This window comes from Drosophila obscura, unplaced genomic scaffold (assembly GCF_018151105.1).
Source record: "Drosophila obscura isolate BZ-5 IFL unplaced genomic scaffold, ASM1815110v1 contig_73, whole genome shotgun sequence".
In the NCBI taxonomy this organism is placed as follows: Eukaryota; Metazoa; Arthropoda; class Insecta; order Diptera; family Drosophilidae; genus Drosophila; species Drosophila obscura.
In genome coordinates this window covers 1,952,170-1,972,133 of record NW_024542865.1, presented here as the reverse complement: position 1 = coordinate 1,972,133, position 19,964 = coordinate 1,952,170, and the positions used below count along the sequence as shown (strand labels likewise).

At 46.7% G+C, this 19,964-nt stretch overlaps 4 protein-coding genes and 1 long non-coding RNA gene across 5 annotated transcripts; 4 read left to right on the top strand and 1 right to left on the bottom strand.

Annotated features, from left to right (window-relative positions):
* The first annotated feature begins 41 nt into the window (after positions 1-41).
* On the top strand, positions 42-2,112 carry LOC111064978 (serine protease snake). Its single transcript, XM_022352902.2, has 4 exons — positions 42-566; positions 642-950; positions 1,095-1,314; positions 1,404-2,112. Exons 1-4 carry the CDS (start codon positions 251-253, stop codon positions 2,014-2,016), a joined length of 1,458 nt encoding a protein of 485 aa, XP_022208594.2. The 5' UTR covers positions 42-250; the 3' UTR covers positions 2,017-2,112.
* Positions 2,113-2,373: 261 nt separating this feature from the next.
* On the top strand, positions 2,374-3,234 carry LOC111065187 (C-type lectin 37Da). The gene is made up of 2 exons (XM_022353217.2): positions 2,374-2,533; positions 2,610-3,234. The coding sequence occupies exons 1-2, from the start codon at positions 2,401-2,403 to the stop codon at positions 3,062-3,064; spliced, it is 588 nt and encodes a 195-aa protein (XP_022208909.1). The 5' UTR covers positions 2,374-2,400; the 3' UTR covers positions 3,065-3,234.
* A 3,481-nt stretch (positions 3,235-6,715) lies between these two features.
* On the bottom strand, positions 6,716-13,772 carry LOC111065184 (non-canonical poly(A) RNA polymerase protein Trf4-1). The gene is made up of 5 exons (XM_041595446.1): positions 13,405-13,772; positions 9,612-11,159; positions 8,833-9,513; positions 7,857-8,737; positions 6,716-7,721 (listed from the first exon to the last, which is right to left on the bottom strand). The coding sequence occupies exons 2-5, from the start codon at positions 10,834-10,836 to the stop codon at positions 6,756-6,758; spliced, it is 3,753 nt and encodes a 1,250-aa protein (XP_041451380.1). The 5' UTR covers positions 10,837-11,159; positions 13,405-13,772; the 3' UTR covers positions 6,716-6,755.
* Positions 13,773-14,408: 636 nt separating this feature from the next.
* On the top strand, positions 14,409-17,616 carry LOC111065185 (chorion peroxidase). The gene is made up of 8 exons (XM_022353216.2): positions 14,409-14,625; positions 14,809-15,587; positions 15,650-16,076; positions 16,145-16,472; positions 16,538-16,712; positions 16,780-16,938; positions 17,000-17,319; positions 17,394-17,616. Exons 1-8 carry the CDS (start codon positions 14,445-14,447, stop codon positions 17,458-17,460), a joined length of 2,436 nt encoding a protein of 811 aa, XP_022208908.2. The 5' UTR covers positions 14,409-14,444; the 3' UTR covers positions 17,461-17,616.
* A 716-nt stretch (positions 17,617-18,332) lies between these two features.
* LOC111065186 lies at positions 18,333-19,410 on the top strand. The gene is made up of 3 exons (XR_002606967.2): positions 18,333-18,465; positions 18,529-18,921; positions 18,993-19,410. It is a non-coding gene; the product is annotated as an uncharacterized LOC111065186 (long non-coding RNA).
* Positions 19,411-19,964: the final 554 nt, after the last annotated feature.

The following is a 19,964-nucleotide window of genomic DNA, read 5'->3' as shown; positions in this document are numbered from 1 at the left end:
TTGGAGTAAAGATACCTATAGATAAGGTCTGGTCTTCCATTGAGTAACTAGCGCAGCCGGTTTGGATCAAAATACGAACTAAAACCAAAGCAATTCGTAATAAATCTGACCCAGGACAGGAGGTTCAATGCGCTATCAATGAGAACCGGTCGCAGCGCGCTGCCGCCGTTCATTATCACCCAAAATTGAATCCGAAACCCCCAGATGGGATGGTGTGTCACAGAGTCAAGCTCATTGGACGATTAAACTTATGCTACAGATACAGGAATTATTAAATACGCGCAATTATTTCTGGTGGAGGCAATTCAGCGCTCGTGCGCTCGTGCCGCACCTGGAGAGTAAGTGGAGGAAGTTGCCCGGCAGGTTTCCGCTGCTGCTGCTGCTGCTGCTGCTGCCCGACAGCTCCACTCGATTAGAAATCCAATCCAGCCACAGACCGAATCGTTCCGTTCCCCCAAAAAGCAGTACGCGTCTGGCTGGCGAGCACGAAAGGAGGAACATGAACCTGTCTGTACTGTTGCTGCTGCTCCCGCTCCCGCTCCCGCTCCCGCTCCCATTCGCCGCAGGTAATGCAGAATAGAGAAAATATGTACATATATTGTTGCAGAAGATCGAAATTTTCCATGTACTTTTGTTTGTAGGGGCCAAGCCTGCCATCAGTCCGCTGTCGCAGCGCGGCATCATCTTTCCCAAGGAGTCCTTTGACGACTGCTTCCTGGACGATGCCAGGCAGCTGGCTGGCAGCTGTAAGCTAATGCAGGACTGCCCGCCGGCACTGAAGCGTTGGCTGGACAAGCGGGAATCGCCCAAGACCTGCTATTTTGTTAAATTCGATCACTACATTTGCTGTGAGCCGGATAAACAGCCGCTGATCGACACAACAACAACAACAACAGAGAGACCCACACTGCCCCCGCTGACGTCTCCCAAGAAGCGCCCCAGCGTGCTGGGTGAGTGAGAAATTCCCCGTACCACTCGCCATTCTAAGGCCGAGCACTTAACCATGACTAAACCTTGGATTTTCGTGTATCCCCCCTCCACACACTCCTCTCTCTCTCTCACTCTCTCTCTCTGTCTGTCTCTCTCTTTGGCAGCGTGCTATGACTACAACAATGTGATACAGCTGAACGAGCGCGACATTACCTTTGTGGTGTCTGTGGTGGGGGGGAAGCCGACAGCCTACCGGGAGTTCCCCTACATGGCCGCCCTCGGCTGGCGTTCCAATTTCGATGAGCGGATCTACTATCGCTGCGGCGGTGCCCTGATCTCACCCACATACGTACTCACGGCGGCCCACTGCATCGACTTTGGCGGGTAAGAAGACCATCATCAGATCATGCAAGACATAAGGGCAAAGATCGCCGAAATATGTATACAAATAAACCTTTCCGTTTCCTTTGCAGCGCGCTGCCCAGCCAGGTGCGCTTGGGTGGCGACAATCTAACCCTGGCCGATGGTGAGGATTTCAACATCAAGCGCGTTGTCATCCATCCGGAGTACAATGCCACTGCGGCGTACAATGACATTGCCCTGCTGGAGCTGCAGCTGAACGACCAGTTGCAGGCGCCTTCGCTGCGTCCCACCTGCTTGTGGAGCGAGCATGAGCTGGCCGATCCGGAGCTGATCGCCATTGGCTACGGCCAGACGCGCTTTGCGGGCCTCTCCTCGTCCCAGCTGCTGAAGGTGCCCCTGCAGCATGTGGACAACGAGCAGTGCCAGATCCACTATCCCGCCGAGACTCTCTCGCTGGGCGTGGTGGCCACGCAGCTGTGTGCTGGCGATGTCACACGGCAGCGGGACACGTGCCAGGGCGACTCCGGGGGCCCGCTGATCATGCAGAACGGACCCATCGGCTACGTGGTGGGTATCACATCGCTCGGCCAGGGCTGTGCCAGCGGGCCGCCCTCTGTGTACACCCGCGTATCCAGCTTTGTGTCCTGGATCGAGGGCATTGTGTGGCCCGAGCGAATGCCACAAGGACCTGCGCCCGAATTCGATCTGAGAGGAACGCTCTGAATCAGTATCTGTATCTGAATCCGCGCAGCTTGCACAATCAATTATAATTATTTATCTATTAATTCATTAAGAAAATAAACAGAATATTTCGCACCAGATGATGAACTCCTTCCTCCCTCCATTGATCGTTTAACGTTTTTGTGGGAAGTATTCTGTGGAAGGTACGCCGTCTAATGCCCACGACTGGGTGCCGTGCCGCGCAGTGCCGTGCCGGCTGGTGATAAGGGCCAAACGTTTCTGTTCTGTTCGAACTGTTTTCCCTCAAGTATTTTCAGCTGTTTTCCGTGCAGTAGTTTTTGGCCAAGCCAGCTGGGCTGCGCCCCTATAAAGCTACTGGAGCGCTGGTCAGGATAGTATTCGTGCTCCGTACTCAGAAGGTTAAAGATGCGTCGCTCTCAATGGAATTCGTGTGGTGGTGCGGTGCTTTTGCTGCTCCTGGCGGGCGGCTGCAGCCTGGCCTGGGCCTACCTGCCCGATGTGAATATCTTCACCAACTACCGCACCGAGGTGTACAATGGTAAGCGGCGGGGGGCTATGGCATCTAAAGAAGAGATGGCATCTACCAACGTATCCGCCCAATTATTTACTTGCAGGCATTCCATCGGAGATTGACACTACGCCGTTTGTGAGGATCGCGGACAACTACTACTATATCGAGCCGATGAACAAGGTGAATTGGTTTCAGGCGGCCGGGGCCTGTCGCATGATGAACGCCCATTTGGCGGCCATCGAGGATAAGCCGGAGATGGAGGCGCTGATCAAGTATATGAAGGCGAAAGGATTCCAGAACAACGATTACTTTTGGGTATCGGGCAATGATCTCGGCACTGAGGGTGCCTTCTACTGGCTGTCCAATGGCCGGCCGATGACCTATGCACCCTGGAACGGGCCCAAGCAAATGCCGGACAATTATGGGGGCAACGAGAACTGTGTCCATATGTTCGCCACTCGCGAATTGATCAACGATGCCAACTGCAAGATCCAGATGCTCTATGTCTGCGAATCCAGCGAGCCGAAAACCTTCAAATTTACCTACATCAAATGGTAGAAAATATTCATGAAAGGACTCGAGACGAGGCGCACGCATCGCATAGTTTTAGCCGGCTTTTTATTATCCGCTGTTTTTGTTTTTGTATCATTTTTAATCGTAATCGTAATCGTATCGACTATCGCTCTCATTATCATTTTTCTCATTGTTTTCTGATTCCATTCCATTTCTTTTTCTGTTTCACTTTGTTTCTTCATTTGTTGTTTTTTGTCTGTTCCGCTAATTATACAATCAGTTAATTTGTATGCTTTTATGCTAAACTTTACGATTTTTTCGACTTAAGATCTATTTGAATTTTCTACTGAATATGTTGTATACATAGACATACATACATACATACATACTATACATATATGCATGTAGTTTGTTTCAATCATTTCAATCTTAACACTGTATTTTAGTTAATCGTACGTACATTATGTATCTCTCCTAATATCGCCCAAAACGAAAAAAAATGTTCAAGAGTTCACAATTTTTACCTTTTTTTCTTTTTCTTTCTTTTTTTTTTCGTTTGTTTTGTAACAACAACGGCACACAAATACTCTTACTGAGGATGCATATGCGTGTGTGTGTGTGTGTGTGTGTGTGTGTATGCATATATGGAAAGGAGCATACAGAATAAAAGAGAGTGTGGGGAATAAAGCGTTAAACCCAGGGTCTATGTACGTAGAATGGAATTCAATTCAGAGATAAAAGAAATGAGTTGCGTGTGTGTGTGTGTGTGTGTGTTTTTGGTTAGTTACAGTGCTTACGTGGCTAGGGGGGAGGGGGGAGTTGAAACAGCGATTTGGATATTGGAAAATCTACGACATAACCTCAACATTAATATTGATGCGCAATTAGGCAATGTTATGTGTCTTTGTGTGTGTAGGGTCTCTCTGTGTGTATGTCGTGTGTATTCTAAGTAGCTATCCGTTTAAGAATCCTTAGAATTAGCCTACATATATTCTAGACATTTTGTCCAACTTGCTTTACACACACACATACATATACATATATATATATATATATATTAATTCACAAGTCATGAATATAAATATTGTATATCTTTATATTTAGTTAATAGTAGGTAACTACATACATACATATAAATATTCAACAGACGAGTGCATAAATTTAATAATTCTTAAACATTTACTTAGCTCTTCCTTCCTCTCTCTCACTCTCTCACTCACTCACTCACTCGTTCTCTATCTTTCTTGCTCTCCGGCCTTTGCTTTTACCGTTACATTTTCGTATTAAGTCTGCCTGTCCTGTCTGTCTGTCTGTCTATGTGTGTGTGTTTGTGTGTGTGGGTGCAGCAGTATGCGTGTGTCTATGTGTAGGTGGGCTTCAAAGCTCAATCTCTCTCTCTTTCTGTCTGTCTGTCAGCTGCGCAAGCTTATTGGTTTTGTTGTAATGATCGTCAGCAGCATTCTGTGAATGGAGAGGAGAGGCGACGACGGTTATTTGCGACATTAGCCAACACTGGACAACAGTCAACACAACATCGATTACCAGACACCGACCGATTAGCTATCACAATCGAATCGAACGATTGACGCGCGCGAAAGGAAACATTTAAATTCTCATTCGCGTTACATAATCTCGTAGATATTCTGCGCTTTTCTCGTAGATTTTCTTTTTACATATCGGGTACAGTTTTAGAGTTTTTTTGTTTTGTTTTTGTTTTGGTAGTTTGTTTTCCCTTACAGATGGAAAGAAGAACAGCCTAAAATGTTATACATGTACAAAGTCTCTAAATGTTCATCTCTTCACTCATGTCTCTTCGCTTTAGTTTTAAAAACCTTTCTCAAAATGGCAGTGCGTATAGAGAGGGGATGATCGGGTATGGGTAAAGCCAAGCCAGTGGCGGAGGTAGCGGGAGAGCAAGAACTAAATATATAATTAGAAAGAAAAAAAAAAACATAGAATTTACAATGTAACAAATGGCAGGAATCTCTATGCGTAATGCACTTTTGCAATAATAAATATAATAAATAATTGTACACAAATTTTTTCGTTTCTTTTGTGGGTTTTGTTTGTTTCTTTTTTTTGTGTCGTTTTTTGGGTTTTTTTTTCTTTTTGTGTGTTTAAGTTTTTTTTTTTTGTTGTTGTTAGTTTTGTTTTAAAACACACTTGCATTTGTTTTTTCTAGGGTTTAGGGCGAGGGCGGGGGGCGGGGCATTGTGTGTTCATACAGGCTACAATATTGTTTACTATCCTTAGAACATAGCATAATAATTATAAAAACTAGCAATCAGCATCATAGTAATAATAATCATAAAAACATTTACAGTATGTGTGTTTTGTGTAAGTAATAGGTAATAGGTAAGCAAGACTTCCATCAAAATCATCAAAAAACACATTTTGAAGTAATACGATACAAGCTAAGAAGTGTGTGTGTAGGGCGGGGGGGAGTGTACAGAATTTAGATTTACGAATTAGATTTTGTTGATTTTAGCATGGATTTAGATCTTAGATTTAGGGTTTAGTTTTAAGACGGCTTTTTTTGTTTTGTTTTGTTTTGTTTTGTTTGTACAGTTTTGCGCACTTAATAATAAATAGCATGAGCGCATGATATCCGGGGGGAGGGTTGCTGGAGAATGGGGGTTATTTTTGCTGCAGAGCATTCTCAGGTTTACAAAAGATATAGTACATATATCATTTACAAAGATCGTATGCGCGCACATGTGAGTGTTTTTGGGAGTGTGGTGGGGGGCGGAGGGGGGAAAAAGAAGGGGATTCTAAACATTTATAATCTATATTATTAATATGTGTGTATAATATATATATATATACTATATTTATATTATATATGTAAAAAAAAAATATTATTTAATGAAAACGGCCTAAGTTTGCTTTATATATAAGATATATTACTATATATAGATACAAGATGTATATATATATTCACATTGATGGATATACGGGCTAATTTCATAATTCATTTTCGCTTCTTCATCTTAGGATCATCCTACATCTACGGTTTGAATCCTCCTCAAGCACTCTTAACACATATATCTCCGTCTATATATAAATTGGTTTTGTTTTGTTTTGTTGTTTTTTTTTTTTGTTTGCCTTTCAGCTTTCATATTATTTTAGAAACAAAATGAAATACATTTAGCGCAATGAGTAGGCAAAAGTTGTTGTGTTTTTTGTTTTGTTTTTGTTCTGTTTTCCTAAGTCTAGTTTTTAGGAGTGAGCAGGCGCGTGCTCGCAACCCCAAGCGAGACAGCAGTAAGGATATACACTCCTAGGAGAGTGCAGAAGGCGGAGGAGAGGGACACATCGGTTCTATGGGCGGGGGGGTTTACAGACTTTCGTTTTTACCTTACGTTGAGAATATATATATATATATATTTATATATATAGTATTTGTTTTTAATTCGAAAAATGCAGAACATTTGAAGTACGGGTACGCGTGAGAAAGGAGGAATATACGACGAATATTGAATACACTCAATAAATATATATTTACGCTAACTCTCTTCTCTATCCTTCTCTAACACTATCTATCGTTCTCTCATTACGCTTACTATTCTATCTCTGTCTCTCTCTCTGCTGTGCTGTGCTGTGCTTTTGCTTTGCTTTGCGGTTTGTCTGCTACTGCTGTCCGTCTCTGTCTCTGTTGTATGGGTGTTCTATGTGTGTGTGTGTGTGGTGTGTGTATGTGTGTGGTATGTGTATGGGTTTCTCCCTAAATTTCGGCCTATCGTGACTTTTGATTACGATTCTTTCCGGATCGATTAGACGAGGACGAACTGCTGCTGGCCACCGATGATTCGGAGGATATGGAAATGATTGATATAGCAGACGACGAGTTCACTAAAGTGCCACGCAGCGGCGGCAATCTGTTGCTATTATTATTATTGCTTGCTACAGCCGCAACAGCCGTTGGCTTTTGATAGCGATTCACAGATTGTCGCATATGCTGCGTACGCTGCTGCTGCTGCTGTTGTTGGTTCTGATGCTGATTCTGGTGCTGCTGTTGCTGGCTCTGATGATGATGATGCCGATGCTGCTGCTGCTGTTGCTGTTGTTGCTGATGATGGCTATTGTTATTGCCGTGATGTTGATAGGTGGTTTTGTTCAACGTCGTCGTCTGCTGTTGCTGCTGCTGCATCGGTGGCGGTACATAAAACTGCTGGCGATAATAGCTGTTGTTGCTGTTGTTGTTGTTATTGCCGTTGTTGTTGTTGTTGCGCTGATTGTTGTAGTGCCGCCCACCTCCTCCATTTGGCGGTGTGGTCGACATAGATACTACTGCTATGGCATCATTGCTTCCCGTTGAATGGCGATCGTCCTCCTCCTCCTGTTGATGGTGCTGGTGTTGGTGTTGCTGCTGCTGCTGCTGCTGGTGGTTGGACGACACATTGATGTCTGATGGCTGTTGTAGTTGTGATGAAGAGGTTATACATGTATGCTGGTGGCTGCTGATCATGCTGGCCGCAGTTGCTGCTGCTGCTGCTGCTGCTGTACCACCAATACCAATCCCCACTCCACCACCACGCAATTGGCGCAGGTGATTTTGATTTTGATTTTGATTTGGATTCGGATTCTGAATTAAACAATGATTCTGATGTTGGATTGGATGGGCGGCGCCGGCGGCAGCGGCGGCGGCAATTGCGGCCAGCATGTTCGCATAGCCGGCAACCTGATGCTGCGGCTGCTGCTGCTGCGGCGGCTGCTGTTGCTGTTTGAATTGGACAGTGAACTGCTGCGGCTGCGGCTGCTGCTGCGGCGGCTGCTGCATGAGGAGGCCGGCGACAACCATTCATCATGTATTTAGGCGTGTGGGTGTGTGCATTACCGACGAGCCCGCTGAGGAGCTATTGTTGTTGTTGTTGTTCCCGTTTCCGTTTCCATTTCCATTCCCGCTGCTTCGGCTCCGGCTTCCATTTCCATTGCCATTCCCGCTCCAGCTTATATTGCTGCTGCTACTGCTGCTTGTGTTGCTGTGACTCCTGCTGGCTCCTGTTGCCACCACAATTGGCAGCGTCATGCCAACGGCGGACACTGGCATCGGCATGGGCATGGCCAGCGTAATAGGCACCACTGTGGCGGCACCCCGGCCATTGGGCGGGGGGGATGAGCTTATATCGATAATCTCCATGGGCACAACCGTGGAACCAGCTGCTGCTGCTGTCGCATTCGGATTCGATGCTATTGCTGTTCCTGTTCCTTTTCCAGCTGCTGGCGCCACTTCCACAATTTCACAGTCTTTGCTATCCTCGGAATCGTCACCGGATGAGGTGCTGCCCCGCCGATGCCGCACCTGCTGCTGCTGCTGCTGGTGTTGATGCTGCTGCTGCTGCTGCTGCTGTTGTTGTTGCTGCTGCTGCTGGTGCAGCTGCTGTTGCGTCGGCGGCTGCGATTGCTGGTGCTGTTGCTGTTGCTGCTGGGTGGCAGCCACCGCCACAGCCACCGCTGTCGTCGTCGTCGTCGTATATGGCTGGCCGAGATGGGCATGCGCATGCCCATGCCCCGCATGGCCGTGGGCTTGCACCTGCACCGGATGATAGATCTGTTGGACCATTGTGCCGGAGGGCATAATCACATATTTGGTTCCATTTGGGGTATAGCCGCCGGGCGGCATTGGGGAAATGCGATCCACTAGCAGCAGATGTTCAAAATTCTCGCGTATCCATTCGCGATAGTCGATGACATCGTCGGTTATGTGGATAATGCGACCTTTGCGGGATGGAACGAAAGGAAAGGAAGGCAAACGAAAAATGCGATTAGGGGGAGGCATCGCTCAGCAAACGGATCGAAGGACTGAGACTTACCCAGCACTGAATCGGTGCGCGGATCGATGCCCAAGAGATTGAGTGGACTGACGGCGAGTGCGAGGACACGGTAGGCGCACCTGAACGCCTGCTGGACATGGAACACGCCATAGCTGCTGCGTCCAATATCATTGCCGGGCGTCAGCGGATCCTCGATGCACAGCAGCGACGGTCGATGGCCATCGACCATGTCCCGCTGCAGCTCATCCTTGGCCATGTAGCGACCACCGTTCTTGATCGAGATGCCAATGCGCATGTAATTGAAACGCCGGCCATAGAGCTCAAAGAACTCGAGCAGCAGTACGCCCAAATTGGTGGTGTCGTGGTAGATGCCTCGCGGATGCAGCTGCAGGAAGCTGATGCACATGAGGATCAGCGAATAGGATGAGATGCCGCCGGTGAACACCTCATTGAGATCACGCAGCAGTAGGAACTGCTTGAGCACCAGCACCAGCTTCCCCAGCACCGGATAGTCGCGCTTGAACTTTTTAATGAGCTCCGCGGACTGGACGCCCGATTGCATATTGAACGATATGTCGACCTTCACCTGAGTCTCACGATCCGTCAGCTTGATGATCGGCACCGATGCCTTGTCCAAGACACGGACCGTGCATGCCTCTGCAATGCCCCGATTCACCAGCTCATATTCCAGTGTTCTCAGTGGCAATTTATCCCACAGACCTGCAAGCAGAAATCCACAATAACAATCAGTATCAGTAGCAGATAAAGGACAGACAGACAGACACCAAGGAATGACCCAGGGCCAGACAGACACTCACCCAAGACAACGAGATCAATATCAGAGGTGGGCAGAAAGAGTCCAGTGCGAAATGAGCCAAAGATCTCGACAACCGCCTGTGGCCAAATGCTATGCACCACATTCTCGATCCGCTTCACAACCTCATTGCGTATGGCATGCTCACAGGGCGTGGGCAGCACATACTGATAGAAATGCTCAATTTCTTCGTGCAGCCCAACGACACCATCGCCATAGGGATAGTCCGGTTTGCGCCAGGGTTCGCCCTTGTATTTGGCTATCATTGCCATGTGATTGTTCATATAATAATGTGTGACACCAACTTTGTTGTTCTCTGGACGTTTCTTACGTGACGGATTGTAATAAATGATGTTTGTGCGGTTGCTTTGGTTTGTCGTGTCATTCATGATGCCGCCTGCTACAGTTGCTACAGTCGATACAGTTGATGTTGCTACAGTTGTTCCTGCTGCTGTGGTAGTGGTCGTCGTCGTCGTTGTTGCAGGAGTGTTGCTAGTACTGCTAGCTGTAGTACTCGTTGTGCTATTGCTGGTGCTAGTGGTTGCAACTGTTGCTTCAGCTGCACCTACACCTACACCTGCAGCTACACCTGCAGCTACACCTGCAGCCGCTGTTGTTGCGGCTATACTGCTGTTTGTTGCGTTTGCAACTGCCTCGGGGCTGGCACCACTGTTGCTTGAGTTACTGCTGCTTGAGCTACTGCTGGAGCTGCTGCTGCTGCTGCTGGAGCTGCTATTGGAGTTGTTGTCTTCAGGCGCAGCAGGGCTGCTGTTGTTGCCGTTGATTTGAGGCAGGATTTCAAGTGAATCCGCACGAAAGTTGAGCACGCGACTTAGCGTACTGCTGGTGGTGGTGCTGGCGGTGGCGGTGGCGGTGGCGGTGGTGGTGGTGGTGGCGGCGGCGGCGGGTCGCGACAGAAATGCCTTGCCGTTGCTGCTGCTGCTACTGTTGCAGTTGTTAGTGTCGTTGGTGTTACTGCTACTTGTGGCTGTGGTTGTGTTGGTGCTGTTTGTGGTGGTGTTAGTGCTGCTGCTGCTGCTGTTGATTTTGGTGCCTCCTAGATTGGTGCTGCCTCCTCCTCCTCCTCCCCCACCGTTGTTGATCGCCAGCTGTAGCTGCTGATCAAGCAATGCTCCCATTTCCTGGGCATTCGTCTCCCAAATCTTTAACCATGTGCGCAGCGATGGACCCTCCTGTTCCTTCTGAAACCAGCCAACAAATGGATCCATTCAAATTCAGATGCACACGATTGTTGTTGGCTGGGATGTTGTTTTTTTTGTTTTGTTTTTGTTTTGTGTAAGCCGAGGGGAGCGATCGTTATCACTCTCTCTCTCTCTCTCTCTTTCTCTATTGAAGGACCTACCGATCTGATATCTGGGATGCAGAACAAAAATAGTGTGTGTATTTTCTGCAATATGAGAATCGTTTGCTGTCTCCCTCTTCCTTCGTATCCGGACTCTGCGGATAATCCTTTACTTCTTCTGGAGGATGGAGAATATCAGATTTCCATTTGGAAAGAACTGGAAATCACTGCTCCCGTCGTGGCAAGGAACTGCAATGAAAACAGACACAATTTATTTGAGTTTTATCCGGCAATGTATGCCCGACTCTTAGTTTTCTTTCTAGAAAATCAGGGGGCTGCAAAAAGGCCAAAGGACAGCCACTGGAGCGTTGCCACCTGTTATGCGCATAACTGTGCTTCGGGCCCATGTGTGTGTTGGGTGTGTGTGTGTGTGTGTGTGCTATCGCGACAGCTGATAGAGATGAGCAACTACTGAATAGTTCTACCGCCAAAGTGGCTGTTCTAAAAACGGTTGTATTTGTTTGCCTATTGCAAATCTGTTGTGAGTGCAGTGCACTAAATGGACAACTGCTCTTCCAAAACCATAATGATTGCATGCGCCTGCCTGCCTGCCTGCCAGACAGACAGACAAATGGAAAGCGCCTAATGGCCACCAGGCATTTCTTCGAATGATGCGCTCTTTTCTACAAATAGAAAACGGCGCGGCGGTACCCACCCCGGTCCTATCTATTCGGCGTCATCACTGGTTGCTGCAGCGAAATGCAGCTGAAGCGTTCATCACCAGGCGCCAGGCGAAAATTGTTTTTCAGAGCGCAAAAACATACACACCACTCTCTCTCTCTCTCTCTCTCACTCTCCGAATGTCCAACACGAACACACACACACACACACACACACACTACTCACATGAACATGCACATGGGAAAAACAGACCAAAAAATAAAAAATAAACTACTAAAAAAAATGGGCCATCAACAGCAAGCAGCAGCACTCAAATAATACAATAATTCGCTAGAGCGATAACAATTTGGGTAAAGCCAGTCATAGAGCAATTGCTCACGAGACTCTCGTCAAAAAACAAAAAAAAAAAAAACTATATTATATCGATGGATGTACACACTCACATACGCACACAACCCACACCCCACACACAAAAAGCACAACTACTCTATGCATATGTGTATTGGTGTTTTCTCGTGCAAGGGCGTACAGGTGGCCGTTGTATGACTGCCAAAAGGTGGTTCTCGAACGAGAGAGGGGGGTGGGGGGGGAGGCAGCGCATGCCACCACACATATGCATATGTAGAGAAAAGCGGCTTCGATTATGCAAAAAAAAAAAAATACAAATGGAAAAAACCCCGCTAATTATGTTAAAGCCTATGAACGACGCACACAAAAGCCACACCATCGAAACACACACATTTTAAAAACTTGTCTTGCGCTAATTTTCACTGTCACTCCATGTGCGAAACAAATTTTCATTTATGGGAAAACTTTGATTTTTAAATCCGTGGATGCACCGTAAACGACCAGTTCAGGCCAACACACATACACACACAATTTTGGCAAATTAACACTTTCTTGCTGCTGGTCAAATCCAGTGTTGACTAAGTTGCTGAAGCGAGATAACACATACCAGAAGCGGCAGAGCGAGATGAATTAATACTTGTGTGCCCCGGCAGAAATGCGGGCCTAAATTGTATGCAGCAGCATTGCCTCATATTCTCATTCTCCCTGCCCCGAATTGTAGTTCAAATTATTTAACATTTAATTTATTGCACCCAAATGCTTGTGTGATGGGATGGCCACATGCGCTCTTATCGATATGTGTAGGCGGTAGGTGGCGCTGCAACTAAATCAGACATTTTGTTATACAGCACTGCCAACTACAGCTAGGCGGCCCAATGTAAACATTTAATTTATGCAATTATATTTTTAGCACAAATCAAGTAAAAAATCAATTAAAACATATTTTAAATTTCATTCAAACACCCAAACACGGAAGACACTCAAATAGTAGAAGCAACAAACGTAGAATAAGCTAAAAGCACCTCTGCTCAACGCTCCCTCTCGCGTAATTCCGTTGGAATTTTTCACACACATTTTTTTCTGCTTTACCTTGACGAGTTCTATTCTGTTCTCTCCCTCTCTCTTACGCTGCGATTGCGTTGGATTTCAAGTTTAGCACATACACACACACACACACAGATTCATACGTACACGCACTCGTGTATGCATACACATGTTCATCAAAAACGAAGTTTTCAAATGCAATTTTTTCTCTCCACATTTCAACAGCAATGGAATCACAATCCGCCCCAAAAATTAATGGAAAATTACAGTTGTTGCTGCTGCCACTGCTACTGCTTTTACGCCCTCTCTCTTTCTTTTCTCTATTGGCTAGCAATGTCGCTGGCTCTGGCTCTGTCACTGGCCTGCGTTTTTATCAATCTGCTGTTCAGTTTTCGCTATATATCCTTATAAGCGCACTCACAATTTCTGGTTCTCGCTCACTTTCGTTGCTTCTGCGAATCGAACCGAAGACGACGACTGTGTGCCTCCCCGCTTGTCCGTCCCGGGGGCAGTGGGTTGCTATGCCTTTTTATGCACACACCGCACTCCGAGGTACACACAAACACACACACACGCACACACACACACACAAGAGCGCACGCACGCACTCACACGCACAGTGAGTTCTTTCGAGAAACGTTTGCTCGTTGCAATCTATTGATTGTTACGGCTGCCAACGTCACTGTTGAATTTTCACAATTTTTATTCGTTTTTCATGCGTGTTTTATGCGTTTTCCATGGGTTTTCCTTTCGAATTACAACAAAAAACGACAGAAAAATTGCAGACAGCGTGACCGTGACGATAACGATAAAAAATACCATCCGGCAAAAAAATAAATACCATTAAATACCATTTAAGTTTCGAGAAATACCATTTAAATACCATACCATAAAAAACCAGGGCAATCCGGCGATCAAACGAGACTTAACCCACTTAACACCCCTCTATTTATTCCATAAACGGTCATGCTGCTTTTGAATTACGACTGAAAAATTGCAGACAATGTGACCGCGGACTACGGATCAAATATACCGTCTGACCCTCAGAAATATACCTTATTATGTTAAAAAAATACCGTCAATGACGTAATACTCCATTTCCTACGTTACATTTTATTCCCACTTACGTTTTATGATTCTATTTTATGGTGACCCTTTTTTGTGGACATATAAAAAATCACATAAGAAAGAGTCCTCAAAGTTTGCCAAACTTGTAAAAAAATAATTAACCTATCGGAAAAAATTATAGGATCAGTGTTGAGGGTGCTAGCTAGCTAGTAATTCCAAGTCGAATATACAAATCGTGGAATATAACACCAACACACATTCTCGCACACACTCATTCGAATAGTAACTGTTCTTACATGCAGCTCTACATTTAATCTTCGCGCTCATTGAGATCAGAAATGAAATTAATTTTTAATTTTTAATTGCACTTTTAATTGTTAATCAGTTGGAAAAATGTGTCGCTTATTGTGTGTTTCTTTGCTTTTGTGGCATTTTTTATTGGTGGCTCAATTCGAGAGTTCAGCAGCAGCCGCTTTTTCTGCACGACAGAACCGCAACGATTTGGAAGGTGATCATCAGCACACGTTGGCACCCGAGTCTCCTGCTACAAGTGAGGCTACAAAAACAAGTACAGGTAAGTGGTTAATCTCCTATTTAAGTAGTGACTAATATTTGTGGATTTAATTTTTTTGTCCGAGCTTCGATTTTCATAATGGCTACCGATGAACGGTTATTTTGTGACAATAGTGTCATCCCGTTCTAGCGCATTCGTGCACAGCTATGTTTACGGTTATCTGTACCCTGCATCTCTTTCTAGCCACCAGCGGACTGCTCAAAAAATGTCTCCCATGTACCGGTGTGATTTGCGTGCCACAAATCCAATGTCCAAGCCATGTCCGCATGGAAAGCCATGAGAAGCCGCAAATTTGCGATCTACCAGCCGGCAAATTTGGCTACTGCTGCCAGACGGGCCAGAACCACACCGCTCCGCGCTCGGCCAGCAAGGAGCGTCGCGCGGATTTCCCCAGCTTTCTGTCGCCCGCCGTACTGGACGAGGCCCGGCGAAACTTTGAGCATCTGATGCATGGCGTGGCCCAGATACCCGTTCGTCGGGGTCTGCCCGACTTCAGTCACGGCATTGTCTTCCACTCCACGGCCAAGGAGGATCTGCATAACTTTGCGCTGTCCAACAATGCCCTCGAGCAGGTCTTCACCACACAGCTCTTCAGCAAGAAGGAGCAGGTGCCCGTGGACGACATCATCACCAACAACGTACCGGTCAAGTTCACAGAGACGCCGCTGGCCCAGCACTGCCGGGCTCCGGTGGTCTGTCGGGACATCCGATCCGTGTATCGCAGCCACGACGGCACTTGCAACAATCCGTTGCCAGCTCGGTCGCATTGGGGCGCTGCCGGCCAGCCGCTGGAGCGTATGCTGCCGCCGGCCTACGAGGATGGCATCTGGAATCCGCGCGCCCACTCGACCGATGGCACTCCCCTGCTGGGAGCCCGCAAGATCTCGCGCATCCTTCTGGCCGATGTCGATCGTCCCCATCCCAAGTACAATCTTTTAGTGATGCAGTTCGGACAGGTTTTGGTTTGTGTAGCACCAGAAGCTTCTGGCAAGAGATTGGAATGCATCCACTTCCCTTTTTGCAGGCACACGACGTCTCGCAGACCTCCACGGTGCGTCTCGAGGACGGGGATCTGGTGCAGTGCTGTTCTCCTGGTGGCAAACTGGCATTGAATCCGCAGCAGAGCCACTTTGCCTGCATGCCAATAGCCGTGGATCCGGAGGATGAGTTTTACGGTGCCTTCGGCGTGCGCTGCCTGAACTTGGTGAGGCTCTCCCTTGTGCCCAATCCCGACTGCCAGCTGGGCTATGGCAAGCAAATGAGCAAGGTGACGCACTTTGTGGACCTCTCGCCGGTGTACGGCTCCAGCCAGGAGGCAGCCCGTGAACTGAGATCATTCCGAGGCGGCCGCCTGCGCATGCTAAACGATTTCGGACGGGATCTGCTGCCGCTGACGAGCGACAAGAAGGCCTGTCCCAGCGAGGAGGCCGGAAAGTCGTGCTTTAAATCGGGTAAATACATTCGCTCCAATCCCTGTGTACACGCGTGGCGGCTAATGTGGCTAATGTGGGCTCTGCAGGTGATGGACGCACCAATCAAATCATATCGCTGATAACCCTGCAAATACTCTTCGCACGCGAGCACAATCGCGTGGCCGACACACTGGCGCAGATCAATCCGTCGGCCAGCGATGAGTGGCTCTTCCAGGAGGCACGCCGCATCGTCATTGCCGAGGTGCAGCACATCACCTACAACGAGTTCCTGCCGATTATCATCGGGCCGCAGCAGATGAAGCGCTTCCGACTGGTGCCCCAGCATCAGGGCTATGCGCATGACTACAGTCCGGACGTGAATCCGGCCATAACCAATGAATTTTCAGGTGCCGCCTATCGCATGGGACATTCCAGGTGGGTTTCCATTCCGATTATATGATAATATTCCTATTGACAATTCCCTCCCCCCCCATGTCCAGTGTCGATGGAAAGTTCCATATACGGGGGGAGCATGGCCATATCGATGAAGTGATCAATATACCGGATGTGATGTTCAATCCGTCGCGCATGCGCAAGCGTGAGTTCTACGACGACATGCTGCGCACGCTCTACAGCCAGCCCATGCAGCAGATAGACAGCTCCATTACCCAGGGCGTAAGTACACTTAATATCCATACCTATCCCGTCCTTGCCACTCATCCATCCCGTGACTCTGGAGCAGCTCAGTCGCTTCCTGTTCCGCGGTGATAATCCCTTTGGCCTGGACCTGGCCGCCATCAATATACAGCGTGGACGCGATCAGGGCTTGCGCTGCTACAACGACTATCTGGAGCTGATGGGCGCACCCAAGCTAAAGACTTTCGATCAGTTTCCCAGCGAGGTACGAGCTGCTGTCAGCTTTGAGATTATTCCATTTGTAACCCCCTTCCCACACACAACAGATTGGACAGAAATTGGCGCGCGTTTATAGGACACCCGATGACATTGATTTGTGGGTTGGTGGCCTACTGGAGAAGGCCGTTGAGGGCGGCATTGTGGGCGTTACCTTTGCCGAGATCATTGCCGATCAGTTTGCGCGCTTCAAGCACGGCGATCGCTACTACTACGAGTACGATGCGGCCATCAATCCGGGCGCCTTTACGCCCAGCCAGCTGCAGGAGATACGCAAGACAACGATGGCTCGCCTCATATGCGACAATGCCGATCGCCTAACGCTGCAGGCAGTGCCCCTGGCCGCCTTTGTTCGTGCAGATCATCCAGGGTAAGCGATTGCAGCATTTCCAAGTTTAACTCACAATTTGACATCTTTTGTTGTTGTTGTTGTTGTTGTTGCAGCAACCAAATGATTGGCTGCGATGATCCCAGTCTGCCCGATATCAATCTGAATGCCTGGCGCACCTGAGACTGATGCTTATTCCTTAAGTAATCATTTTCATATTTATTTAGCAAGTTTTTTGCGTGGCCGAATGCTGGATCGATTTATGTAACAAAATACCGAAATTAAAGCCCCAATCGAATTGGATTCAACTAAGATTTCCATAGATAATACTCGTACAATAAGCAACTTGCTTTTGTTACTTTGCTGTGTGTCCGTTGCTCTGTTGCTCTGTCCCTGTCCCTGTCTTTCTTTTCAGCAGCCACTCCACTCACTAATTTTGATCTAATCTTAATTTAATTTACTTATATACTATATACCACCTACACTTGTCTTCTTTCGCGCAGAGAGTATTTCCATTATGCGAACCACAAGCTAAAATTCTGTTGTGTGTTTTCTGCACTTACCTCGGCGATAATCGTTATGGCTGTTCTGTTAATAATCCAGTCATTCAGTCGGAGAATTGCATCCAAGGAACGAGAAATCGTTGGAATAGAAGTACAGAATTTTCCGGGCTTGAATTGTGCAAGCAACATCCATATCCATCCAGCTCGTGAACACTTTTGACACTGCCTGCTTTGCTTTACCCCATAAGCTTTATATCCAGACGTCAAGCAAAGTGGAATGCGACGGAAATTAAACGGCACATTAAACGCTCAACAAAAGTTTCTATTTATAATTTAAATTTAAATTCAAACACTGCACCGATAAATATCGGTTCATACCAGTTCAGTTCGATTCATTTCAGTTCGGTTCAGTGGTTCCGGTGAGCAAATGAGCCAAATCAAAAGCCGACCACTTTACAGCACTGCACTCGGCAGCAAGCCATAATTCAAAATAATACGAGAATTCTCCACAAAATGATCCATCACATAGCCCTTGGATTCGATTGTCACGTCCAATATGCTATACTCATCTCGTATATACTCCCATTCGTCAGTGCTAAGCAGCAAGTCGAAGCGAAAACAGCTCCCCACATAAAACACATCAAACAACACAACGAATAAAATTAAACACAATATATAGAAACCGGTGAGTGGATAAGTAGACACATTTAAACAACCAAAAGGGCTCGTAGCAACATGCCGACTTTAGTATTTCCGCAGACACAACTACGATGGAGGGCAAAGAGAACCACAACCCCAATCCCCAGATACCCAACCGACCTTCGCCCTCCAACGCTGCTCGCCCGTTGGTGAACAACGTCACTGTGCCCATCTACGATGCATCGGCATCGCAGGCGCACATGCGCCTGGCCATCGCGAGTAATACCGACGTACTACTAGGCGGCGGCAGGCCCTACTCGAGAGCTGCAGCGGCAGCTGCAGCTGCTCCTGAGCGGCGCCCGGTCAACGTGTATGCCCCCGACTTACCATCGGCATACCTGAGGAGGGCGCGCGCAACATTCCGCGGCCTATAATGGCTACATATGTATATTCTGTAGTTGATAATCGTTTTAATCGTTCATTGACACACAAACAGAGACTGGTGAGTAATGCCATAACAGGAAGTGCCACCAAAGGGCTGGCATAAAGTTAACTTTGCAACTTTCCCCGCAGACACAGTGCCATCCCAACCAGTGCAAACCACAGCGAACCCAGACGATCTTCGGCAATCCACACACACTGGCCCTGGTGCTGTCCGCCCGTTGGTGGGACACCCGACACATGGCACGCTGACTGACGAGCCTTTAGTTCCTAATCATTTGATGAATCGTTTTGGTGTGGCGATCATAAATGATTAAATGCTAAACTCGCAATTGGTGCTTCTATTATTTGGGAGCTATATACATATATAGGATATTTTGACATGAAGGGCAACACACACACACAAAATATGGAAACAGATTATATTTTATGGACAGATTGGCTGAGATTTTGAATTTAATTTCATGCGGAGGCCCCCTGTCATTTATTTTATTTATTTGGCGCTAAATTCAAACACAGTCGTTAATTTTATTTTGCATACACACAAAAATGTCTTTATTGTTTCGTTTTTGTTTTTTTTTTTGTTTTTGGTTTTTGGTTTTGTTTTAGTTGGTTTTTAGTTGTCAAATGTTTTGGTATACGTTGTGTCTGTTGTCTGTTGTTTGTTGGGAAATACATAGTTCTGCTATTAATACGCTAAAATCTATTTGAATTTCGCTTTCGTTTCATTTAATATACCATTTACTTTTGTTTTTGTTTCTGTTTTTTCAGTGTTTTGTTTTGTTTTGTTCGTTTTGAAATGTTCGTACGTCTTGAAACCAAATCACTTCGTTGAGGGTGGGGTGTGGGGGCGTGGGGGCGTGGGTCGCGTGTGTCACTTATCCAAATGACTAAACAAAAACATCATCATATCGCAAAAACATTGTCCAGTATTTTTGGTCATTTCTTTTGGGGATGGAAGGAAACAAAATTACATTTATATATATTTTTACTTTTTTTTTTGTTTGTACTTTATGGATAATGAGATTTAGTTTTTGTATTTGTTTTTGTATTTTTGTTAGCTTTTTTGGTTCCACATACTCGCACTAGTTGAATGGTTTCTTG